The sequence below is a fragment of the Phlebotomus argentipes genome, unplaced genomic scaffold (genome assembly GCF_947086385.1).
Source record: "Phlebotomus argentipes unplaced genomic scaffold, Phlebotomus argentipes genome assembly contig_32, whole genome shotgun sequence".
Classification (NCBI taxonomy): Eukaryota; Metazoa; Arthropoda; class Insecta; order Diptera; family Psychodidae; genus Phlebotomus; species Phlebotomus argentipes.
Window position 1 is genome coordinate 446,710 of NW_026776187.1, and position 23,637 is coordinate 470,346.

General features: G+C 45.9%; 7 protein-coding genes across 10 annotated transcripts; 4 read left to right on the forward strand and 3 right to left on the reverse strand.

The window, feature by feature from the left end:
• Nucleotides 1–132: 132 nt before the first annotated feature.
• On the forward strand, nt 133–8,022 carry LOC132264371 (collagen alpha-1(XV) chain). Of its 3 annotated transcripts, XM_059764558.1 has the most exons (18): nt 133–240; nt 1,915–2,076; nt 2,138–2,202; nt 2,260–2,457; nt 2,727–3,136; nt 3,537–3,653; nt 4,065–4,178; nt 4,242–4,568; nt 4,639–4,668; nt 4,746–5,297; nt 5,443–5,502; nt 5,766–5,921; nt 5,971–6,057; nt 6,149–6,292; nt 6,377–6,412; nt 6,473–6,603; nt 6,658–6,837; nt 6,903–8,022. In XM_059764558.1, coding segments are annotated over exons 2-18 (2,814 nt in total). In that variant the 5' UTR covers nt 133–240; nt 1,915–2,074; the 3' UTR covers nt 7,108–8,022. The 3 variants fall into 3 exon arrangements, with proteins under 3 accessions (XP_059620541.1, XP_059620543.1, XP_059620542.1); XM_059764560.1 differs by lacking the exon at nt 6,377–6,412; XM_059764559.1 differs by lacking the exon at nt 4,639–4,668.
• Nucleotides 8,023–8,590: 568 nt separating this feature from the next.
• On the forward strand, nt 8,591–11,445 carry LOC132264015 (LIRP-like). Of its 2 annotated transcripts, XM_059764061.1 has the most exons (3): nt 8,591–8,735; nt 10,127–10,337; nt 11,010–11,445. In XM_059764061.1, the coding sequence occupies exons 2-3, from the start codon at nt 10,127–10,129 to the stop codon at nt 11,213–11,215; spliced, it is 417 nt and encodes a 138-aa protein (XP_059620044.1). In that variant the 5' UTR covers nt 8,591–8,735; the 3' UTR covers nt 11,216–11,445. The 2 variants fall into 2 exon arrangements, with proteins under 2 accessions (XP_059620044.1, XP_059620041.1); XM_059764058.1 differs by lacking the exon at nt 8,591–8,735 and having other exon boundaries at nt 9,632–10,337.
• LOC132264014 (3-phosphoinositide-dependent protein kinase 1) lies at nt 11,298–15,440 on the reverse strand. Its single transcript, XM_059764057.1, has 4 exons — nt 15,090–15,440; nt 13,763–14,722; nt 13,432–13,706; nt 11,298–12,188 (listed from the first exon to the last, which is right to left on the reverse strand). Exons 1-4 carry the CDS (start codon nt 15,307–15,309, stop codon nt 12,084–12,086), a joined length of 1,560 nt encoding a protein of 519 aa, XP_059620040.1. The 5' UTR covers nt 15,310–15,440; the 3' UTR covers nt 11,298–12,083.
• Nucleotides 15,441–15,867: 427 nt separating this feature from the next.
• On the forward strand, nt 15,868–18,389 carry LOC132264144 (GA-binding protein subunit beta-1). The gene is made up of 4 exons (XM_059764239.1): nt 15,868–16,201; nt 16,337–17,167; nt 17,529–17,989; nt 18,048–18,389. The coding sequence occupies exons 2-4, from the start codon at nt 16,366–16,368 to the stop codon at nt 18,387–18,389; spliced, it is 1,605 nt and encodes a 534-aa protein (XP_059620222.1). The 5' UTR covers nt 15,868–16,201; nt 16,337–16,365.
• Nucleotides 18,369–21,207, reverse strand: LOC132264143 (mediator of RNA polymerase II transcription subunit 16). The gene is made up of 3 exons (XM_059764238.1): nt 21,036–21,207; nt 19,966–20,968; nt 18,369–19,896 (listed from the first exon to the last, which is right to left on the reverse strand). Exons 1-3 carry the CDS (start codon nt 21,098–21,100, stop codon nt 18,457–18,459), a joined length of 2,508 nt encoding a protein of 835 aa, XP_059620221.1. The 5' UTR covers nt 21,101–21,207; the 3' UTR covers nt 18,369–18,456.
• A 75-nt stretch (nt 21,208–21,282) lies between these two features.
• LOC132264026 (vacuolar fusion protein CCZ1 homolog) lies at nt 21,283–23,185 on the forward strand. Its single transcript, XM_059764077.1, has 7 exons — nt 21,283–21,390; nt 21,468–21,659; nt 21,713–21,931; nt 21,993–22,168; nt 22,226–22,548; nt 22,605–23,012; nt 23,072–23,185. Exons 1-7 carry the CDS (start codon nt 21,316–21,318, stop codon nt 23,131–23,133), a joined length of 1,455 nt encoding a protein of 484 aa, XP_059620060.1. The 5' UTR covers nt 21,283–21,315; the 3' UTR covers nt 23,134–23,185.
• LOC132264032 (ragulator complex protein LAMTOR4 homolog) lies at nt 23,089–23,607 on the reverse strand. The gene is made up of 2 exons (XM_059764084.1): nt 23,368–23,607; nt 23,089–23,301 (listed from the first exon to the last, which is right to left on the reverse strand). The coding sequence occupies exons 1-2, from the start codon at nt 23,508–23,510 to the stop codon at nt 23,169–23,171; spliced, it is 276 nt and encodes a 91-aa protein (XP_059620067.1). The 5' UTR covers nt 23,511–23,607; the 3' UTR covers nt 23,089–23,168.
• Nucleotides 23,608–23,637: the final 30 nt, after the last annotated feature.

Consider the following 23,637-nt stretch of genomic DNA (forward strand, 5'->3'; position numbering starts at 1 on the left):
AATCTGCAAACAGACGGTTTTTTTTTTGCTATTCCTGAATTTGTCCAAAAGAACGGCAGAGTAGCGCGATTTCCATAAATAGTTTGGCATTCCGCTTCGGAGTCTGGAGAATGCCATTTCAGTCGATGATCGCCCAAGACAAGAGATTTCATATCTGCGCGTCGCGCGAAGAGGTGCCAGAGTGATAAAATAAAATTTGCATGAAATCGCGGCGTGAAGTGCTATTGATTGCTTCATCCGGTGCGTTGGTCATATATGGCATTTCTGTTGGGGTGATAAGGAGTGTGTTTAGTGGCTAAAATTGTTTGGAAAAAGAGTGGACGGCGTTTTGTGGGGGATTCAATATGGGCATCACTTAGGCCAGACAAAACATGTCGTTATTTTTAATTGTTATTCAAACTGGGTAAATAATGGACATTCCTTATGTACTGCCGCGTTATTTATAGATTGCATTTCCACATTGTAAATGCACTGAAAATGTTACATTAATGCCTTTTCTCTCTCTCCATTGCTTTCCTCGCGCCGCCATCGTGGGCTGGGCGAGGAACGGAGGGACTGGAGCATTGTTTTCGTGGGTTTTATCTCCACAACTAAAGTCCACCAAACCCATGGAGAGCCAACGATTTGACCGGTGTTTTCGTACGAAACATTCACAGCTCATGCATGCGATCGGCGTCACTTTAAACGTCTTCTTTTCGTGCTCTATTCGAGATTGTAATGGAAAAATGTGCATTAGACAAAATTTAACCAATTTAACCCATTGATTTGTCCCATGAAAAGCGTATTTTATCTCTCTAATTCTAACTAATCACGTGTAAACTGGATGAAAAATCAAAATTTTTTACCTCTATTCACCAAAACTTAATCTTAAGTCTGCAATTTAGGTGCTAAAACCTAAGTTCACCGGTTTTTCAAGCTATCTCGATCGGTCATGTCGAGCTAAAAGAGATTATTGACTACTATTTGACGTCATTCTTTAGTAAATGAGAATATTTCTCGGCTCTCAATGGGTTAACTTACACTGTGTAGGTGGATTTATTTCACTGAGCATTTCTTCTTAAGAATTTTTTCTCCAAAATAAGCTGAAACATATTTGAATTCTCGGATGGCGTGTAACAAAATCCCAAGTTTTGCACAACTCACATGCTTACCATTTGGCTTTATAGTTTCCATTTCAGCACGCCAAAGAGCACAATGGGTAGGGAAAATGATGCGAAAAAATGAATGACAATGTTTGATGAGTGATGGGAGAATATTGGAGCGAATATGCTAATATCATGGGTGAGCGCTCAGAGGAGAGCAAAAAAAAAGAGTCTGGCATCAATTTAAGTGCCATTTCGATGGTAATTCTTGCGAAAGTCTCTGTGTCATCTCACAGATGAAAGGCGCCTGCGTGAATTTTTTCCATCCATCTCCACACATCGCGAAGAATTTGCAAAGATAAACACAGATAGTGAGATTGCGACGGGGAAGATAACTCTGGTGGCCAGAGGAAGCTGCTCTGTGTGAGATTCCGGGTGCTTTTGGGGGCGCGTGTCGTGCAGAAAGGCCGCGGCGCCGGAAGATTTATAGTGTGTGCTATTGTGTGCGGACTTTTGGGTGGGATTCTCTCCGGGAAGTGCGTGGCCAGTGAATGGGAGAACCTAATGGGGTGTACTTGGTGTGAATGGAAAGCGTTTTTGGCCATCTAATTGGCAATAATGTATGCGTGGCGACAGTTGTTCGGCACGGGGACAATTATTCATAATTCTCTCCGCTGAGCATTCCTCCTGGAGAGAGAGAGACTCTGTGTGAATGGATAAGCTGGGAAATCTGGATTTGTCAGTGATCACCATGGTGATGATGTTTAGTGGCGTGTATTAAATGTTCAACCGGTTTTTTGAATTTTTCCACCTTTTATCCGAAACCGACAAGGCAAAAGCTCATTTTGCTCTCCAAAGCAGCTCTTGTATGCAAAACTACTCACCGCAGTGTTGATACAACCATCATTCACTGGGCATGGCTGTTGGTGTTGTGAGGAGAGGAGCCTAGAGCGCGAGATACTCTATTGTGAAGTGTGTGGCAAAATCGCATCATGTAAAGTGCTCATCATCTGCTAATCCCATCGAGCACGAAGATTCACATCTTATCTTTGCAGGAGAGACATCACGCCGCTCATCGTCATCATTCCGTTGCTTCTGGGCCGGGAGTGCGCCAACGCAGGTGATGCTCAGCCTCATTGCCTCCCACTTCCGCTCGCTAATGCCTTATCTCTTGCAGACTTTCAGGAATACAATCTCTTGGACGCCGTGGCGCTTCCCAATGACGGCGTGACTTTCATAACTGACGACACAGACAATTTCCCTGTGCTCAACATTCAAAAGGAAGCGGACATTAAAACTCCTTTTCGCCTCATTCTCCCAGAGAGACTCACTGATTTCCTCATCAGAGGAATCATTAGGCCTGAATCACTCTCAGGTGAGTCTTAGAATATCACTCAATTCTATCTTGCAGTCAATTTGCATATCTTCTGTCATTTTCCCAACAAGCTTTTAGATGTTTCTGATGCTGATTTCTGCGTTATGTGATAATTCCCGAGTTTATTTCTCTTGAGCTAGATTAAAATTGCCGAACAGAAGTCATTTAACTCTACAATTCAAAATCAAGTCTGTCAGTTTCCATCAATCTCCAACTCTCCATGAACCAAATTGCAATCTTAATCTCTATTTATCACCTTTGTTTTACAGGTGGATACATTTTCAGCGTTGTAAATCCTCTGGAAACTGTAGTTCAACTCGGTGTTCACCTCTCACCAGTATTGAATGAGTTCATGAACATAACACTTTACTACAGCGATTCATCATATGATTCATCGCGCGAATTGAACACATTTGAAATTCCGTACACGAAGGAGTATTTCAATTTCGCTTTCAAAGTTCTACACGACACTGTTGTGTTCTACTTGGACTGCGATGAGTTTAACACGGTGAAAATTAAGCGACAGTCCAACGTCTTGACCTTCGACTCCGCATCGACGCTCTACGTTGGTCAGGCGGGACCCAAGCTCAGGGGCAACTTCGAGGGATCCTTCCAGTTCCTGAAGATCTACGCAAATCCCAACAGTCACATCATGAATGCATGCATCAAGCCGGACTTTGTAAGCCACTTTCGAATTCCATTTTATTTTCTGTCTATAATTGAGCGTGAGGAGATTCAATCAGTGTTGTTCCATATTTGTGCGATTAACATGAATGATGTTATCAACAAAGGATCAAGTTTTGCCAAGTGGAATTGTGCAACGTTGTCAAGAAGATAAAACATTATGTATGCGAGCTGTAGAATTTTAATAGTCAATCTTAATTGCAAATGAAGTGAGATTGAGGATCTCAATGTTGAAAATTAGAGCTTTTCACACTTATTGCAATTTGAGGTGACTGCGTGCACGATCATGCAAAATAGCAGTGATCGCCGCATAGTAAATATTTGCAGGATATGTTTTGATGATCCCAGATAAAGTGACAATTTTCCCTCCTTATCTTTATCTGTGCTTTTCCTAGAAAAAGAAAGGCGATCATGGCTTCTCGAGTGTGTCAATTTCTGGCCCGATTGATCCATTTGCCCCAACAGACACTGAATCGGGTCTCAAAGGTGAAAAAGGTGATCGCGGATTGCGGGTAAGTTCACTCATTAATCTTGATTGTCGTGCAAAAAAGAGATGTCTCTTTGGGTGACTGCAAAAACAGCGTGTTGCACTATAACTCAATCTCTGTGTTGGACTGAGAGGCGACCAGGAAAAAAAGTAATTCCGTCTTTTAAAAATTTTGTTTACCACTCGCCGAGTTAATCTTGTTAGAATTTTGAAATGCTGATGTGCGAGGGAATTGTGGAGGATGAAAAGACCTTTCAAATGAGGCCAATCTTATCAGAAAAAGTTGCTTCATGGAAATGGATTTTGTTTATTTATAAACACCCAATGATCAAGTCAATTAATTGTCATTAGATAACTCTTTCCTGGGGTAGTAAATGATGAGTGGGAGCAATGATTCCGCCGGACTGTCGGAGATATGATATGAGGTGTCTTGCAGGGACCGCCAGGAGACAGCATTCGCGGACCTCCAGGACCGCCAGGACCGCCTGGACTCCAGGGAACGTCATTCAACATCACAAACAACGAGGAATTGTACACAACCATTCGACAGGTGGGCTAATTCACCACTTGAGAGAGCATCGCCTGAAATAAGCAGTGAATGGGATTCTTTCAGGTCGCTGAAAATGTCTTCATGATGACCAAGCCGAAGGAAACGTGTGCCTGCAACATAACATCAGCTGTGAACATCCTGAAGAACGACATAATATTCCAAGAACTGATCAGAGGTCCTCCCGGAATGCCAGGCAGGGAGGGTCGTCCTGGTCCGATGGGCGACAAAGGCATGCCTGGCCCTCAAGGAGCTCGCGGGGCAGTTGGTGCGAAAGGAAGCAGAGGAGAGGCTGGAGAGCAGGGAAGGAAAGGCGAACCTGGTGTTGATGGAGCTCCTGGGCTGAAAGGTCCTCCGGGACCAGCCGGACCGCCAGGATTTCCAGAGAATTATGTAAGACAATCATCCCAATTCAAAGCTTTAAAGTAATTCTAACAAAATTTGCCCAATGCTAACTCTGAAGAACAATTGGAATCCATCGAGGATGTTTAAGGTTGAATTTGATTATTTTTAATAATGACTCAGATTTTGGCGTCAAGATACAAATTGGATTTCTGTGGTTTTTTATAGGAATCCTTAATTGTGAATACCATGCAAAATCTGAACAACAATCTGATGGGCATCAAAGGTTATGCTGGAGAAAAGGGCGAAACTGGCCCTCCTGGTGATAAGGGCATGAAAGGTGACAAGGGCGACGATGGCTCTCGAGGGCTTCCGGGCGATAAGGGATCTCAGGGCGTGGAGGGTCCTGCAGGGGCGAAAGGCGAGACTGGAAGTCTGGGAAAGACGGGGGCTGTTGGTCCTCCAGGAGCGAAGGGTGATCGAGGGGATCCAGGCCCTCCTGGAGGAGTGATTTACGGCGATGACGTCGGCTCGAGTCAGTGCCAGTGTTCCAGTGAGAAGGGAGACAAAGGAGACTTTGGCGAGCCTGGCATGAAGGGTGAGAAAGGCGCCGATGGCTCTTCGATGTTCGCGCCAGACTTCAGCATGTACAACATAACGAAAGGCGATAAAGGGGAGCGAGGTCAGAGAGGACGACGAGGAAAACCAGGTCCAGCTGGCGTCATGGGACCACCAGGAAGACCGGGCGAACTGGGAGACACTGGAGATCCCGGATGGCCGGTGAGTATCACATACATTTCTCTAATGCCCAAGTAAATGACTTCTCTGTTAATCTCAATTGTGCTTCAACTGTGAAGAACTCAAAGGTATTTCTTGTTGTGTTGCTGAGTGACAAATGGCAGGTGTAACTAATGATCTCTTGCAGGGCTTGAAAGGTGATCCTGGCGAGAAAGGTGACAAAGGTGATACAACAGTGATTGAGGCAGTGAGTAATAGAAGCGCCTAATTGCATCAACACACATCTTCACTAACAAATTGCACAATTTTCACAAATAGACACTGGCTTTTGCGAACACACACGCTTGGATAAATCCACATCAAAGCGATAGAGAGAGAGGAAAGTGACTAAATATACCCCAAGCTTAACTTTATGTTCACAAAAATAAACATACACAACTCAACTTTACGATCATTCAGATTAAGAGGGGGGAAACCTGATGATTTAAGGAGCCTTTCTTCGCCTTTCAGGTTGGCGGGGAGAAGGGCGACAAAGGTGCCAAAGGTGAGCCTGGACCTCCGGGAGTGATCAGCATGGAAGGTGGCCAGATCAACCAGATCACGTCTTTTGATGGGGAAAATCAGATGGGCGTGAGCGTGGTGCAAAACGTCGAAGAACTGAGAAAGGTGAGGAATTTTAATATGATCTTATTCTCATCTAATCCGTTGATATTAGCTTAACAGCACGATCGGGACTATTGTCTTCCTCGTGGCCGAGGAAGCTCTTCTCCTACGAGTGACCAGAGGTTGGCAGTACATTTCGGTAAGAAAGACTGCACTTTCTTTGCATTTATTCAATGCAAATTTGTCTTTCTTGAGTAAATTAAGCTAAAATGTGTATTGAAACTCCACAGTTGGGAACTTATCTACCTCTCACCTCATCCCAAAGTCCTATCAGTCATTATGTTCCTCCTCCGGCCTCAAATCGACCAGATTCGCAAGGATTGCAAGCCTCCAATTTGCTCCACAACAATCTGGAGCCTGTCGTTGGACCATCGGTGAGTTTATTGTCTGACTTTTCTTAGTCTGTGAGTTTTTCTTTTATTTTTGCATGATTTTCTTTTGATTTCCTCTCATTGCAGAACTTAATGCTCAACACTATACAAAGGGGGAAGAAAGTAATTTTTATCAATTTGTGTGCTCAGGTTGAAGACTAAAATCGTGTGTTATTTTTGCAGTTGCGAATGGCAGCACTGAATGAACCTTATTCGGGTGATCTCAAAGGGATGCGAGGAGCTGACTTTGATTGCTATCGTCAGGCGAGGAGAGCAGGATTGGTGGGAACTTTCCGGGCATTTATATCGGAGAGGTGAGAAGACTTCGTGCTCCTGAAGGCGCATCTTAATCTCGATGGTTTTCTCAGGATCCAGAACATAGACTCCATCGTCCAGGAGGCCGATCACAAGCTCCCCGTCGTGAACATTCGCGGCGAGGTGCTGTTCAACTCCTGGAAAGAGATCTTCAACGGCCAGGGAGGCTTTTTTGCCCAGACGCCGCGCATTTACAGCTTCAACGGCAAGAACATTCTCACGGACACCACATGGTGAGTGGCTTGTTTGCCCAAGTGTTTGAGCAAGTGTTATTTACCCATCGTCTTCGTCTATTTAGGCCACAGAAAGCCGTTTGGCATGGATCAGATGTCCGCGGCGAGAGAGCCATGGAGACGTACTGCGAGGCTTGGCACTCGGCAGCGTCCACGTCTTTTGGGCTGGCGAGCACACTACTGAGCAACAAGCTCCTCAACCAAGAGAGGATCTCCTGTGACAATAAACTGGCTGTTCTGTGCATCGAAGCTCTGTCGCACAACGACTAGTCATGCCCAAAAACTCAGGTGAGTGGCGAGAGAGTGACAGAAAAGCCCACTGAGCAGCATTAATATGCCATCATTTGCATGACTCTGTCTCTAATTGACCGCACAACGGTTGAGGATCACTTGGTGGGCCAGCAAAGTGGGATGATGCAGAGAGGAATGTCTCTGTAAATATCTCTTCAACCATATCAGTGTAAATTGTGTCCAACGAATATTTAGAAGAAATTTTCTACTGAAATTGTGTAGCACAAATTTGAGCTCTCTTCTATTTAACATCAATCTTCTCATTGACCATATTAATTGCAAGAGATTACACTCCTTTGCACACTGGAAGAGCACACTTTTTATTGCCATGAAGATGGTCATGTGGATGGTTTTTTACCCAGAATTTTATACGTAAAAAAAAATACAATATAATGATAGACAAGAAATAGATAACTTTCATGTGTTCATAAATTGTATTGAGTATGTATTTATAGACGATCATTAATAATATCACTGTCTACCAATTAACATTGAGTATTAATATTTTGGAAATACTTGTACATAGATTGACTCTTGGAGAGATTATATAGGGTTTTTCGTTAAGAGCAAGAAAAAAAGTATTGTAGCCTAATCAGTTTTTGCCGCTAAGAAATTGTTAAAAGTCAAGTGTTATTTCCTTGTTTCCGAGTGGAGAAAATTTTTGTACTTGTAAGCATTCGTGGCTATTTAATCATTGCATTATCATTCAAATAAATCAGTGGAAAAATTTATTCCAAATAGTTGTTTTGGGAGTCAGTGTGTATTTTTGGACGGTGACTCCTCCAATTTCAGTTGTCGTCTCTGTCAATATTTGCCCAAATCAAATATTCACGTTGCAGCACCTTTTAATTAGTGCCTTTGCCCTCCGCGCGCAGACCAACATTGCGTCACAGTCGGCTGAGGTGAAGGACTTGGAGGTAATGGAAACAGAGTAGTTTCCCTTCCGTCGCCTGTAATTCCTGGAATTGCAATCAATTTTCGTCCCATATTGAAAATGAATCATACAAAATACGCTTTCAGAACAGAATTTCGCTGAATTCAAATTACGAGGTAAAAGAAAAGACTCTGAAAATCGCTCTCGAAAAGGAGTCAGGCATCTCCACTGGTAAGTCTCTTTAAAGCCTCTGGAAATCTTCTGCCCAAAATAGATAATTCGAGGGAATATTTTGCCGCCCTCACATGTGACGTTGTGCCCCCGCGAGAAAGTCAAAAATAATGCCGTGACACACAATAAACCCTCATTGTGTCGCCTCGGATCTGGCTCAGGAAGTCGCTCAGGGATGATGATGAGTGTGTTGTGTCTCTGCAGTAATGAAATGCGCGCAATTATGTGTGAATTGCACAATTAATCAGGGGCGATGTGTGATGTGGAGTGACGGCTCGGCGGGTGGATGGAAGGAGCCGCAGTTTCGCGGGCTCTGCGGCGCTATAAAAGGCGCGAGGATCTCCGTGGCAGGACTATTGCGATTTGGGCGACAGTCCCGGGAAGACGTGCAGTGGAAAGTGCGTGAAGTGTTCTTGTGCGGTTTTGGCACCCATTGCGAATCCATCCGCTGTCCGCGGCCACTGATTACGCCCACGACAGAAGAGAGAAAGAGAGAGAAGAGGTAAGATTGTAGCTGTTGTTTTTTTTTACTCGCGAGTCTCGCGTTCCGCTGCGAGGAAAAAAGCCCATCAGAACGATTGAGAAAATGCCTCTGGGGTCGCGAGAGATGAGTGTTCAAAGCTTTCCCGCCAATTCGCCAAGGCGCCTTATCAGTGGGCGCGCGCTGGCTCAAGAACCCCAGCGAAACTGCACGCTCTAGACAGTCCACGTTGTGACTAAATTGCTGCCCAATCAAGTGTGGCGATTGTGGAAGGAAAACCCCGTGAGATGATGCCACAGTATCCACACGACTACATGGCATTCGGGGAGGAATGCAGTTTGTGTCCCGCTCGAAAAAATTGACCCTTGACGATGATAACATTAATTGCTTGTTGACGAAAGTTTGTGGTAAACACATCAGCATGTCCGTCTCTCTGCCTCACACCACAGAAATGTAAAAATAATATACATCTCAAAATATACTTCATATTTACATGGATTTTATTGGTGTATTTCACCCTCTCGCTGCCTCACCAGAGAAGAGGAGTATTGCAAGTGATTCATTCTTCTGCATATTTCAGTGCCTTCAGTGACTTTATCCATGTTGTCCTGAGTAGTAAGGAGAGTATTAGCATAAAGATGCTTTCTGAGTTTACAGAAGAAACATATATTGTTCAAGAATTGTGCTTTTCATTAAATTTTCACTGAGAAATCTCTCCAAATTGCTGAGTAAAATTGTGCATATTCAGGATTATTAGGGTAAATTTCTATGCTATTAAACTCTTCCATCACACTTCATTAAAGTATCCTTTCTGGGTGTTCTAAAATGAACCTTCTATTCTACTGTAATTGTGGAGTTTGCGAAGCAACTTTTCTCACTCTTTTCCCGTCACACTCATCGAGCTTTCCCTTATTTTCATTAGCTTTTGAAATTCTTTTCATTATCTAAAGTTGAGGCCTCAAAGTTCCCATTCTCACAGAGCATCTAGCAAATTGCCTGTGCCTTCCTAGTGTTTTTTTTTACTCCTCTCCTATATACGTATCTCCTCATGTTGATGTAGTTCAAGTAGGTCTGCGAGACCCCTCATTCGGCTTGGTGTTAAGTTTGATTTCGATACTTGCCAGACAATCCCAATGGAATTTCATTGTTGTGCTCGATCGCCGTTCGAACCGTTCGCATCGCACTTCCCTAAAACTATTCCTCCGGACTTGATGTGCTCCCCAGTGACTTCCTGCGCGAGCCCCAAGTGACTAGCCACACTTGCACTAATTCTGTGATCTCTGGTGAGGACGAACAGTGACTTGGCGAATTTTTTTGGCGGGAAAATCAAACTCCTCGCGAGCGCAGGGCTTGAGTGTGAAGGGACAAGAGTGTTGCGTTGCAAATAAGGCTTTTTGCTCGCGATCATGCAGATGACAATGAACATGCTGTGCCTGTGCGCGATCCTGGCGAGTGTGCTGCTGGTGACGGTGGCCAGGGAAATTGATATGCCACGCGACAGAGATATCGACACAGATTTCCTGCACGAGCGGACGCGCCGCAAGCTGTGCGGAAAGATGCTGTCCACGACTCTCGCCACCGTGTGCCAGAACGAGTACAACACCATGCAGAAGAAGTCATTTGGTGAGTGGCGAAATTCTCGCACAGCATACAATGTTATTTTGCGCACAAGTGGCTCAGATAGGCTCCAGAAATGGCGAGCTAAAGGCCATCTAAAGGTTTAAAGTCGCACATTTTATGGCTTATTTTCAGTTAGATGGCACCAATTTTTTGGCAAAAATACAGCAAGCACTGTGATTTTCCCAATGAACTTTTTTCACCCTCCCACAAATCTACAAAAATTCAACGACTTTTCATTCATCCGAGTGCTGATAAACTTGTAGTCTATCTAGACAGAACTAGACTTAATGTAATTACAAGTGATAAGCATAATTAAATGTCCGGTTACATATTCTTATCTGAGAACATATCTTCAGTTGTTGCAACCTTGACTCGTATTTGTCATTCATGTGAGGCATTTACCTGCCTTTATCTGGGCGCTGAAGCCCTAAAAGCTATAAATATTACAAACTAAACCCGCGTCATAGGCATAAAGTACTTTGTAATAAGAATAGAAAAATAAATGGCCAGAATGTTTATTTTGATCTTGAGAATTGCCAGAAAACACAAACTTGCTGATAACTTTTTAACTATTTTGATACACCCAGAATCACTGGAATTTGAACTGTTAGTAAGCGAACTATGGCCAGCATCACTAATGGCTTGTTGCCTTCACTCTTTGCGCCTCTCCAACAGATGATGACGACTACGCCTTCGCTGACCAGCCCCAATCCATTGACGATTTGCCACTGAAGGTGCCCAATTTCCCGCTCCTCAGCAGAATGATGAGCAACTCGATGCGACCGGGACAATTCAGGCGCTTCCGCAGGCAGGGCATCATCGATGAGTGCTGCCGGAAGAGCTGTTCCATGTCCGAACTGAGGGGCTACTGTGGCAGATAAGCGCCCCATCACGGCAGGAGCGCCACCCACACACACACACTGCTCATAAGCTACCTTCTCTGTTGAATCAAAAGATATCCGCTCTGTCATAATATTATTGTATTTGTATCATCCTCAAAATCTTTATATAACTATTATGTGTAGTAATTTAAATACATAATTATTATAAATAATTAAAAAATACTTTACTCTCTATCAATTGTTAATCATTGAGGCAAAAAAAAAGAAAAGGTAAAGAAAAAGAACTAAAAAATCTTTTGATAAATACACGAGAACGAAAAAAAGTAAAATGGGACAATTCTTCTCTAAAACTTATAATACACAACTTTTACTTTATTTGGAATACAATACATGGCATAATATAATTTTCTTTTCATCCCTCTCGCTTTTCTTTTACACATCTCTCTCTCTCTGTCTCTGTTCTTTTCGCCTAAATACAAATATTGTGTTAATTTCCTTTACAAATTATAAAACAAGGGTCAATGAGAATATAAGTTTTCCATTCGATTTAACATCTCTATGCTTCCCGTGTGTTTTTTTTTTTGTCTAAAGATCAACGAAAATTTTCTCTACAAAAAAGAAAAACCTAAATTTTTTTTTATGTATCCACAACAAAAATAAGATTATATATATTTTATCTGTTTCGCGCGTATTTTTACAATCATCGAACTGAACGAGCAAATCTCTTTTTCTTTTACCTTTTACTCTCTCTGTGAGATAATTGGAGCTATCTAGAAAATATTATCCTTTTCTCTCAATTTAAATAGTTTTTTCTTCTTCTTCTCTTCTCTATTTGCTAACCACCCAATCTCTGTGTCTCACTCTCTCTCTCTCTCTCTTTGCAATAAATTACACCCGCAGTCACTGCTTACGATGACGCGTTGCTGTATGTGGAATTCCGAACATTATCTATTGCGCTACACCAGTCCAGTGCGTATCCCTCCGAATCCTCTAGGTAGTACGTTCGATTTGGCTGCAAAGAGGCGACAAAAGGGTGGAACATTAGGCAGAGATCATGGCAAGATACTAAAGTGTGGCTGCTTAAGAGTTTGCAAGGGGCGGGGCTCTCGAGAGAAGCCATCAAGGTTGGTTTCAAACACGAAATACTATTTCCACATTCAATGATTTCTTTGTCACATAAACTCACTAAAGTCTGTGAATTTATTACAAAAGTTAGGCGTAAAACTCATAAATTTGATTGAATTATCAATAAATTTGCTTTACATAGAATTGCTTTTATGCACTTATTGTAGCTTCAAATTATGATTATGTTTGGTATAAATAAAGCTGCCTCAGTGATCCCTTTTAGCTAACTATTTACATTCCTAAGAGGCTATTCTCACTTCTTGACTCATCCAGAGTCCAATAACGTGGCAGAACATAGGAAATGCATCCCATCAAGCGGCAAACTAAAACCACTCGCCTCATATTCGCCTCATATTCGCCTCATTGATTGACTCACTCACAAAGCCAGGTTACAATTGCGTACTGTTGAGTATTTGCAATGTAGCATAATTGCTTATTTGTCCACACGATTGTTTACAAGCCACTCAAAGAAGACACACGCGCGCGCGCGCGAAGAACTGCGATGCAGAAAAAATCACACAACTTGCGTTTTTTCTTCCCCTCTCTTTCTACACAATTTTCACGATCTCAATGCATGATATTGTTGTTTTCCCTGTGCGTCTTGATAAAAAAAAACACACAAAACACGCATGAATCACTTTGCAATCGCACATAATGATCCACAAAGGAATCCAAAAGAAAAAAAACCCGATCGTGATGATAGTGAAGCTATTTCAGCTAATATAAAACATACATACAATTTCCTTATTGAGAAAAACTCCTTTCACACAATGTAATTCTCGTGTATTTTCCCACCGATAGGCAAAGTGAGTGAAAAAGAGTGAATGAATGGCTTATCTGGTGCACAATATTGTGTTGTTTGGCTGGAAAACTAATCACTTGTAGACAACAACCCCATTAGACAAGCTTTTCGCGAAATTGTATTGGCAAAAACAGACAATTACGGCGAATTGGGGCATAGAAAAGGCATGAGAAGTGCCTTTTGATCGATAGTTGACATGATTCACGAAAAATCAATAAATTGTCGAATAACAACACTATACATTAATGTGGGAAATTTTCCATGCACACGATTTTGAATAGCGCATCAAATTGATTGATAAAGTCCCGCAATGTTTATATATACTCACTGTGTGAACGAAGAATATTTTGAAGTTTTTGGGTTCGACTCGCAATTCTGCACTCCACGGGATTTCGCCCTTCTTCACCATCTGCACGGGATCAATGTAGAAGAGGCGCGGTCCGGTGGTGAGCAGGAGCATCCGCTTCCTCGCGAACAGTCCCTTCCGCTTATGCACATAGCCCTTCTTGAGAATCAACTCCCCCTCGACAAATTGATTCCACTTATCAGTCTTCTGTGATTCCATGCGCTGCCGCCTCTCCGCCTCAGACAGGCTCGCGATACCTGCACAGGAGATTGTGGGTCAGTGGGCGGAGCGGGGCGAGGGTGCGGTCACTTACTTGATTGCTCAGGCGGAAGAGCCGCGCCGGTGGTGCCCAACTCGAGGCCCAGCAGTCGTGTCAATTGACGCTCGTCGAGGCCCGGCTCCAGATTGTCCGGCACCCTGTAGCGGCTCCTCAGCTCGCCCTCGAGACACCGCCCGGGCAGGTAGGGGTAGATCTGCGGCGGCGTCTGCTCCCTCAGATTGCACCACTCGATGCCGTCGAAGAAGACGTGGTCTCGTATACTGTCGTAGCGATTATCGGCATCGTCCGCGCCCAGGCGGGCGTTCGGATCGATCACGAGCAGCTTCTCCACCAGATCCTTCGCCGCCATATCGAAGCCGTCCGGGAAGGTGAGGTCCTGCTTGAGGATCTTCTGAAAGATCAAGTACTCCGAGCCCGCGCGGAAGGGCGGCAGTCCGGACACCATTTGATACACTATGCAGCCCAGCGCCCACAAGTCCACCGCCTTCGTGGCCGGCTGTCCCTTCAGCACCTCCGGCGACACGTACTGCGCCGTGCCCACGAAGCTGTTGCGCCTGTAGCCTTTTGACATGGGCACTTTGTCCTTCTCCGGCGGCGGCTTCACCGGCGGCACCACATTCGAGTCCTGCATCATCTTGGCGGAGCCAAAGTCCGCGATCAGCGTGTGCATGCGATCGTCCAGCAGGATGTTCTCCGGCTTCAGATCCCTGTGAATCACGCCGCGCTTGTGCATCTGCTCCAGCGCCACCACCAACTCCGCCGCGTAGAACCGCGTGCAGTCCATGTCGAAGGAGCCAACCTTGTTTATGTACGGCAGCAGATCGCCGTTCGCGGCGTACGTCATCACGAAGTACAGGCTCTTCTGGTCCTGGAACGTGCAGTAGAGGTTGACGAATCCGGGCACGCCGCTCATCACGTTCATCACCTCGCGCTCTCGCTTGATGTACTCCTGCTTCTTCTCCCGGATGATATGCTGCTTGTCGCATACTTTTACTGCACATCCGCCGCAGGACGAGAAGAGAGACAGACAAAGCGTGAGAATGCTATTTAAATTGCATGACCAAAATATAACGATAGGCTCAGAGTGGACAGCGCATTTGGGATTCTTGCTTTGACCAGCACGAGTGCCAAATGTGCTTTCAGCGCAAGAGAACGATAGTTAGGTAATTTCGTCGTAGTTTTGTGATTTCAATGCAGGTTTTCGGGGCACTTCGAAATGCAGCTTGTGAAACACCCTCAGAAATGAGAAATTTGTGGAATTCGTGTAATCTTGCCTCTGCGTGCGATGGCAATAGCTGTGCCTTCTTGCGCGGCGCCACGAGCAAAAATGGCAACAGAATGGAAGCAATTGACAACTCACTTGCATATTCCCTGCGCGTGTGGATATCCTTGGCCAGATACACGGTGCTGAAGCTGCCCTCCCCGATGGTTTTCCCGAAGCGGAAGTCCGTGGCGGACTTCTTGGCTGGCATCACAGTATTTCCTTGAACTCTTGACGCAGAGTATTTCGCAGAACTCGTCGCCTTGGCGTCCGCCAGGATGCTCTCGCGGTTGTCCTTCTGGTTCTCCTCGTCCTTCATCGTGGCCACACAGTGAGTTGGAAAATTAACTTCGCTAAATACTTGTATAACTTCGACGAGGAATTTGCTCTCCAACTCCTCAGCACGCCATTACACAATACACTGCGACAAATCGGTAGTCAGACTATTTTCACCACCGATTCAAATCTCTGAGACGGTTTATCTGATTTGGTGTTGATGATTATTTCACATTTTCGGTGTGCAGAACATTGACTGAGGTGGGTGGTAGTACTTTCTGGAGTCCTAGAGATGCTGAAATGCCACAAATTTGATATTGTCAAGCCAGGAAAACTCAAAATTTGGGGATAATTTGCGATTCTTGAGATGGCTACGAGAGGCGCTTGAAGATGCACTCGACTGCAGCGCCGCGACGTACAGACTAAATAGTGGGAGTAAATTACTTGTCGAATATTTTTGAATAAAAACAAATAATTTCAGAATCACATGAGTTCTCTATGGCTTCAATGCAATTTCTGTGCCTTTGCTGTGCTTCTTGAATAGCACCCCTTAACGTTTTCACAGTTTGTGAATATTATACATTCCTGCCTTCCCCCTTGTATAATTTACGCCGCTGTGACAGCTGTCAGTGAATGGTTCTAAATTTGTGTGTTTGGGTTTTTCTTGGAATTCCACGAGAAATTGTTCTTTTGCGGAGAATTTTGAACTGCATAAAGTTACATTTGCCCATGACCGGACACTGGTGGATACGTGTGACGGCACCATTGCGAGAAATTGTGAGAATTCACAGCGAGCGAGAGAGGTCAAATGTGAGGCAGGATCTGCGGAGTGTAGTGTAGCTGAGGGGCAATATTTATCCTGTTTTCCCGCGTCCAGAGGGAGAAGCAGTGGCTTTTCCGCAGCGGAAGATCTCGGGAGTGCGCTGCTGACTCGGGTGAGTGCGGTTGGGAGGGCTTCTTGGGCCCATTTCCTGGCATTTCTTGATAAATTGCTCATTTCCGCTCGGCAGGCGGAAATGGGATGATGGCGGACGGCCTGTCACAGCTTTTTTCTCGCTCTCCATCCGCAGAGACCAGAACACACACACCTCAAGGCGTAATGATCACCGACAGTCTGTTCGGGAATGCCATCAAGCGGGAGCGCGAGGGCGCCGCGGAGAAGATGTCTGGCAGCCTGCTGCCCATGGAGGATCTCACGAAGCCCGTGTTCACGGTGGTGGACTTGGGGAAGATGCTGCTGATCAGTGCCAAGGAGGGTAATACGGCTCAAGTGCGCGAGCTGATGACTAAGGGCGCTCCGTTCAGCACCGACTGGCTGGGCACTTCTCCGCTGCATCTCGCCGCCATGAACAACCACCTCGAAACATGCCAGGTGCTGCTGAAGGCGGGCCTCAACAAGGACGCCCGCACGAAGGTGGACCGCACGCCGCTGCACTTCGCCGTGTACGAGGGCCACAAGCACATCGTGGAGCTGCTGGTGAGCAATCAGTGCGACATCGACGCCAGGGACATGCTGAGGATGAGTCCACTTCACTGGGCAGTGGAGAAGAGACACAAGAAGATCGTGGATATTCTGCTGCGACATGGCGCGGATCCCAATGCCGAGTCCAAGTTCCGCAAGACGCCCATCAGCATGGCGCTGGAGAATGGGTACAATGACATCTACCTGATGCTGGACTCCGCGTACAGGGAGCGCCTGGAGAATCCCGAGCAGCTGCAGCGCGCCACGAACAGCATTGCTCAGGAGCTGCGACAGACCGACGATGTGGCAAAGATCGCGCCAGCTGGAGAGATGGAGGAGATCGAGGACACACACTCGCCGCCGATCAACTCCAGTTCTATCGACGAGGACAATGGAATGACGCTGAGTGACGCCATAATCCGTTTGCAGACAATAGATGGTGAGTCTCGCTCCCTTTCGTAGCTCTGGGTCTGAGAATGATGATATCGCAGGGAAATTTGAGAAAATGTGATATGAATGGTCACAAAAATAGTTTAGAAAGTGATGAAATTAATCAGACATGCGCAAAGATCAAAGATATTAATTTTACAGTATTTGATCGCCAAAAACAATTAATTTTTTTTTAATAATGCAATGTATGAATCTACCATAAACAAATTGATGAAAAACAATTTAGAAACGATAAATTAATAACGTTCAGCATTGTCTGAGATTGACAATCAAGGCAATGTAAATTTTTTCGGTGGTCAGACTCAGAAATCGGGAAATTGAGCTGATTTAATTCTCTGTTGTGTTCGCAGATGCGCGAATAAACCCATCGTCGACGCTGCAAATGCTGAAGGATCACGGGATTTCGATGCTGCCCACGGAAGACACGGAGAATGCATTTATCTCGTCGGCTCTGCAGGGCGGACGGAAGATCGTCCTGTCGGAAGCGGGCAAGCTGATGCTGAACGAGAGCAAGGCCAGGCGAACGACATCACACATCGCGCCGGCCACGAGCAGTGGACAGACGCCGCGCAGTGTCAACATGATGAGCATATCGGCGACGTCGGTGAAGCCGCTCAAGTCGGGCGCCAACAAAGTCATCAAGATCGTGACGGCGGAGGAGTTCAAGCGGATCCTGGCGGGAGATCTCAGTGCCACGAAGAAAGTGCAATTAAAGTCGAATGGATCGGTGTTGCCGGCGAAGCACAGGAGAAACATGGTGGTCAGCAAGAGGCCGGAACTTCTGCCCGCCGCGACGGACATTTTCGCAGAGGTTTGTTGATAAATTTCGCCAAATCACTCGAATTCTATACAATGCTTTCCGCTTCCAGAATGAGAGCAGTAAAGTGAAACCCCCGCAAGTGCCAAATCTGCTGGACATTCACGCCGAGGGTCCATTGGAGAGTGACATGGAGCCGGACGACTATGCGCCAGACCTGTCCGTCTTCCCCGCCGCCGTGGCGAAGGGCCATATGGACAGTCCCAACACGAGCATGGGCTTGTCGGAGATCGAGAAGCAGTTGCTGGACCTGAAGAAGCAGACGGAGGAGCTGCGAAGGCAGCTGGAGATATCGCAGAGGCAGAACGAGGAGTATAAAGTGCGACTGGAGAAGCTGGAGCAGGAGAAGGAGGTCGAGAGACGACACAATCTGTCCAGATCGCATAACTCATAACTTATATTTAAGGACAAACATTACACTTTCATTGTGAAAATAAATATTTTTTTCTACAAGCCGATTCCTACACGTACGACTGGAGGCGCCAGAAGCCTCCGCAGCGACATCCACTGGACCAGCGCTGCTCCCACGCCTTCATGGCGGCCGTCCTGGCCACACTGTTGATCGCCGTGGCGGCGCCGCATCGGCAGCACTTCCTCAGCACTGGCGGCATCTTTCCCAGCTGAAGGTGACGCACGGAATCCACCACGCTGTCGCTGGACAGTCCTCCACTGTCCATGGGCGTGTTGTCGGCCGAGAACTTGAGACACTCCGGTTCCTGGTTGTACTCGAAGTAGAGCGGAAGACTGAGATTGGCCAGGAGCGGCGACGCCACACAAACTCTCATGGTGACGAAGGGCATTTGGGGGATCATCACTTGACTGGGCAGCAGGCAGCATTCGTCCAGCAACACGTCGTCAGGCTCATTGGGATTGAATGCCAGACGCGTGAGAAGTCTGAAGAGTGTCGAGAGGATGTCCAAATTGTCCGCTCTGGCGAAGATCGGCAAACACTGCTCCTTCAGCAAGCCCCAGATTCGAATCATCACCAGGAGTTCCCGGATACTGTTGAGTGCCACCACGTCGTGACTAATCTCATAGCCTGTGTTTTTCATGTTCCCACTCGAGCGCGTTTCCGGCAATCGAGCGAGGATGTTAAGTGCCAGATCAGAGACCCACTGGATCAATTGCTGGAGACTCTGAAGCGTTGATGGTTCCACTGTGAAGTCCTTCGCCTCGAGATTCAGTAGAACTTTGTCCACATCCGTGTTGGATTCCGACAATCCCATCGCCAAATACTCCGCCGGTCCCTTATCATGACAGGTCAAATCTGACGGCCTCAGGAGACTCTTGAAGGCTATCAGGATGGAGTGCAGCATCAGCAGACACGCCAAATCCTGCGATTTCGACTGTCCAGACGGAGACAATCTGTACAGATTCGTCTTCATGGTGAGGAAGTTGACGTAGTAGAATTGCTGGATGGAATTCACCTGCCGATTGAAGTTCTCGGACAATCTCTCCACGATGTTGTCAATGGTTGAGGACTTGATGGCCAGCAGAATGTCCAGATAATCATATCCCGCCACTATGCAGTATTCAAGGAGGGAAATTGTGTGCTGAATAGTCGATGGCATGCCCAAGTGCTCAGCCAAGTGGTTGCTCTTGAACACAAACAACTGGCCCAAGTTGTCTAGACACACTAGCAAGTGTCCCATCCAGGAAGCGTCAATGTCCCGCGGCATGGAGCTCATCTTCACCTGCTTCGAGCTCTCAGCCATGTCTATCCGATGAGCAACGGTTAAGCTGGCCGACGCGGCCTTGCTAAGCGTGTCGCGATTGAGGCAGAAGACAGAGTTGTCTGCCATCACCACTGAGATGTACCCGGAAGAGCCCAGCTGTAGTTTGCTAGTGCAGATATTGAGGATCTTCGAGGAGTAGCGGAAGTGACTCTGCGGCGTCCAGACCTGAAACGAAGCAAATCCACACACACGTTAAACCACATTTTCATGTACTGAATCATCAAAGTCACTCACAAATGCCTTGAAAACCTCCGACTTGTTGGCCTGAAAGAGCTTGTGAATGGGCGTGGATTTCTCAACCAAGCCCCACACCTCAATAAATCCACCGATACTTGAGTTCATCGCCACAATGAGTGTGTCCGTGTCTTCCTGGAACGTCCACTTGAGCTTCAGGAGGTCCAAATCGGGCAAATCCCTTCCGATGCCCTCATTCAGGAAGAAACTGGGCAGAGAGTGACTTGTGATGGTGAGCTTCTCGTCGCTCTTCTTCACAATCACCCTGAAGCACTGGACGATGAGTGCCTGATTCTGGCACAGGCTGTTTGAGGCGGCGATCAGGAAGTGTCCGTTCTTCCCATAGCAAACATCAGCGGCTGTGTAGAAGTTCCGCGTCTGGCCCAGGCTTTCCGTCACTGTGGTTAAGATGTGCGGCGTCACGGGTGCCGGTGGCGGAGGTGGGGGTGGCTGAGCAGCTCCTGCCTGGGCTGGAGGATTGGCAGGAGCAGCAGGGGTTGCTGGCGTTGGCTGATCCGGGGGAATCGCCACAGCGCCAATCAAGCCACTCGCCGTAATCACCAGGAATCCCTCAGTGGGCACCCCACCGAACTGACGCACGCTGGGAAAGAACTTCACCTTCTGAAACTTGTCGGAGTAGGAAGAAGCCTCCTTCTTGTCACTGTTGAAGGCAATCTTCCTGCCATTGTGGAAGAACACTGCCTTTATGATGCACTCGCCCGGAAAGCTGGCTGTGTACACGTGAGTCCAGTCCGAGAGGAAGTTGTCCTTCTGCATCCAGATGCATATTGAGCCGAAGGTATCGCCAACCAGGAGATACTTCCCGAGAACATCCCAGGCGAGGATCGAGATGGGATACTTGTTAGACGTCACCTTGTACACATTCCACGGCGTGTTCACGTCGCATATATAGCAATGATACCCATAAGCTCCAGTCGTGAGATCGAAATTGGACGTGAACGCAATGATATTGCATGAAGACACGGTGACAAAGTTCTTGGAACTGCAAAATAACACATAAAAAATTACAAACATCACAGCCGCAACATTTCCTCAGCGCAGACACTCACTTGTTTGTGTCGATCGGAGGCACAGTGGAGACCTTCTTGTGCGTGGAGAACAGGAGATCCAGCATTTCTGGTCACTTTCGAAGACAACACGATATGGAAGATACACAAAATCTGCGTAAAAACCAAGTAAAACTGTGAAAAGTGCAGGGCAACCGGAAAACTCTCTTCTTCGTGTACACTCAACACTTCTCTGTCGAGCCACGGAAGGTGGATTGGCGCTGTGAGCGCTGTCAGGGTATTTTGAGGTTGCCAGGGGGAAAAATCAAAACAAATCCGAATAATGGCTAGAAAAAGTGAAATAACTCTGAAAAACTTTTTCATTTTCAACCCTTCTCTTGGTTCAGAAGAGGGGGAGGTAAGAATGCATCAAATAAGTCTATTTTTTTTTAATGAAAAACTGCAAATTAAATGATTTTCTTGTGGGTTTTTCAGGAGGAGAAGAAGATCCTCTTCTATCATCCCCAGGACACAGAGAAGGATAACCAGATCAAGGATGTGGGACTCTGTGAGGCTATCATTAAGTTCACCAGCACATTCAGTCCATTCGAGGAGTGCAAGTCCTTCAGGACGCAGAAGACTTGTCAAGTGTACTTTGAACCAGAGCCGGAATTTTGGATGGTTTTGGTGAGTCACCGATGTTGGGATATCTCACAGATACTGATTAACGGTTCTTGCAGACAATCAACGTCCCCTTCCTGGTGAAGCTGAAGGACGGTGTGGAGTACACTGAATACCGAGGAGATGACGTTCATGACTCCATCTGTGGAGCTGTTCTTGAGCAGGCTTACAGTATGTTTAGGCTCTTCGTTGGGACATTTAAAGAGAACTTTTCCGGACAGTCTCTCGACGAACAGATGGGAAATCTGAGTCAAAAACTTCAGCAGTTCTTCAGCAAGGTACCAATCCAGAGACTGAAGAATTCTGCAGGATATTGAATGTTGATCTTGTCTTTTGCAGTATATATTGACGATGAGGATAGCGAATAGTGATATAATTGATGTAACCAGAACAATTCAGTATCTTCCACTCAATCAGACACTTTTCCTACGAGTTCACAATTTTATCAGCATGATTGAGTCCACCTTTGACTGTGTGAAGAGGTGTATTTTCCTCTACAATGAACAAATTGTCTGGTAAGAATTCTGATTGCATCTTCTTCACTTTACCTCTGAATCCTTCCATGTTTTCAGGAGCGGAATCAATCCCAGGGATTTGTACTGCATTTATGAGTACTTGAGTGGAACAATATTCCCCAAGATGCTTCAATCTGATCTCCAGGGAGGCTCAGTTTCCAGAAATTATGCGCTGAGTCAGCGCGGGAACTTCTTAACCGGCGGCTCTGGTCAGGACGTGACGAAACCACCTCGAATTTTCCTTTACAGCAGCGAAGAGACGCCTCAAAAGTCGCCCAAAATGTATTTACACGACTCTGAAAGTGGTTCCAATGAAAAATCCGGATACTTCTTGGTGATTTACCGAGCATTTGGCGCAATAATCTGCCTCTTTGTCGACGGTAGTCCGAGAAATTGATTCTCAAGGCTTCATATTGATTGTTTTCCGTCTTTGCAGATTCCACGAGTCTTTCGGAGGATCTCTATGGTGAGCTTCAGGCATTCATTGGTCCTCAACTAACGACCATTTCCTCGGAAATCAGCGAGAATTTCTCCGGGCCGAGTTCTGTGAAGATCAATGACTTCACCGATGGATTCTCACCCAAATTCCTTTTCTTCAATGAGTTCAGCTTGCAGCACGACTCGACATTCTTCTGCGAGGGAAAGACTGTGCACAAGAGTGCGAATGTGTCCCGAGATATCATGAATGTAATTGCTGATCTCTACGGCGAGAGAACGGGAAGCAACGTGAGTGAGGAGACAGTCGTGAAGATGTGCAATGATTTCTGGATAACCCACAAGAAATCCAATGCCAGACACTTTATAGCCATCATCAACAAGAACGGAACGCTCCTTGAGATTGCTGGTGAGTTTTCTTCCTTCTCCACGACATTCCTTGCACTACAATTTCTTCCCTTTTTGCAGAGGAAACGAGCAAAATGTGTGATCAACATATAAAGAATGTATTCTTCGATAAGCAGATATAACTCGTCACAAGAAAAGTATTGTAAATATAGACGAATTAATTTGTCACGGGAAAACGCCTCTTCACCACGTAGATTTTCTTATTGGATAGGCAAATTGTGTAGCTGAAGTCATCGTAAACAATTGATATTCTCTTGCATCCGTTCTTCTGAAACACTTGAGGATCAATGCTGCAAATGGGAATGCAGAGGAATAGAGAAAATCCCGCTATCAGCAAGATAACAAAGAAGACTCACTTTTCCGTGAGATTCACCATGCCGGAGATGATGTTCGCCTTTGCTTCGTTGTTCTCCAAGTCTCCACCGGATGCCAACACCGCTCCATCTTCCGTGAGGACCAGGTATCCAATCTGGTCGGGAATTCGCTCCAGATTGAGCATGATTGCGTGGAAAAAATGCAGGAAAATAAACAAATTCTCCGCGAACCGAATCCAAAGAAACACAGAATGACAGCCAAACAGCTGATTCAGGCCCTCTGGGGAAAGAACAGCGAGTTAATGTAGAAAT

Coding starts and splice junctions, on each gene's coding strand:
- LOC132264371 (XM_059764558.1), top strand. Junction 4,179..4,241: donor TGTACACAACCATTCGACAG/GTGGGCTAATTC, acceptor GGATTCTTTCAG/GTCGCTGAAAATGTCTTCAT. Junction 6,293..6,376: donor AGCCTGTCGTTGGACCATCG/GTGAGTTTATTG, acceptor CTCTCATTGCAG/AACTTAATGCTCAACACTAT.
- LOC132264015 (XM_059764058.1), top strand. CDS start 10,121: ATGCAGATGACAATGAACATGCTGTGCCTGTGCGCGATCCTGGCGAGT. Junction 10,338..11,009: donor CATGCAGAAGAAGTCATTTG/GTGAGTGGCGAA, acceptor CCTCTCCAACAG/ATGATGACGACTACGCCTTC.
- LOC132264014 (XM_059764057.1), bottom strand. CDS start 15,309: ATGAAGGACGAGGAGAACCAGAAGGACAACCGCGAGAGCATCCTGGCG. Junction 14,723..15,089: donor CACGCGCAGGGAATATGCAA/GTGAGTTGTCAA, acceptor GCGGATGTGCAG/TAAAAGTATGCGACAAGCAG. Junction 13,707..13,762: donor TCTTCCGCCTGAGCAATCAA/GTAAGTGACCGC, acceptor TCTCCTGTGCAG/GTATCGCGAGCCTGTCTGAG.
- LOC132264144 (XM_059764239.1), top strand. CDS start 16,366: ATGATCACCGACAGTCTGTTCGGGAATGCCATCAAGCGGGAGCGCGAG. Junction 17,168..17,528: donor CCGTTTGCAGACAATAGATG/GTGAGTCTCGCT, acceptor TTGTGTTCGCAG/ATGCGCGAATAAACCCATCG. Junction 17,990..18,047: donor CGACGGACATTTTCGCAGAG/GTTTGTTGATAA, acceptor TTCCGCTTCCAG/AATGAGAGCAGTAAAGTGAA.
- LOC132264143 (XM_059764238.1), bottom strand. CDS start 21,100: ATGCTGGATCTCCTGTTCTCCACGCACAAGAAGGTCTCCACTGTGCCT. Junction 20,969..21,035: donor CCTCCGATCGACACAAACAA/GTGAGTGTCTGC, acceptor GTTATTTTGCAG/TTCCAAGAACTTTGTCACCG. Junction 19,897..19,965: donor CGGAGGTTTTCAAGGCATTT/GTGAGTGACTTT, acceptor GCTTCGTTTCAG/GTCTGGACGCCGCAGAGTCA.
- LOC132264026 (XM_059764077.1), top strand. CDS start 21,316: ATGGCTAGAAAAAGTGAAATAACTCTGAAAAACTTTTTCATTTTCAAC. Junction 21,391..21,467: donor TTGGTTCAGAAGAGGGGGAG/GTAAGAATGCAT, acceptor TGGGTTTTTCAG/GAGGAGAAGAAGATCCTCTT. Junction 21,660..21,712: donor CGGAATTTTGGATGGTTTTG/GTGAGTCACCGA, acceptor CGGTTCTTGCAG/ACAATCAACGTCCCCTTCCT.
- LOC132264032 (XM_059764084.1), bottom strand. CDS start 23,510: ATGCTCAATCTGGAGCGAATTCCCGACCAGATTGGATACCTGGTCCTC. Junction 23,302..23,367: donor ATGGTGAATCTCACGGAAAA/GTGAGTCTTCTT, acceptor TCCCATTTGCAG/CATTGATCCTCAAGTGTTTC.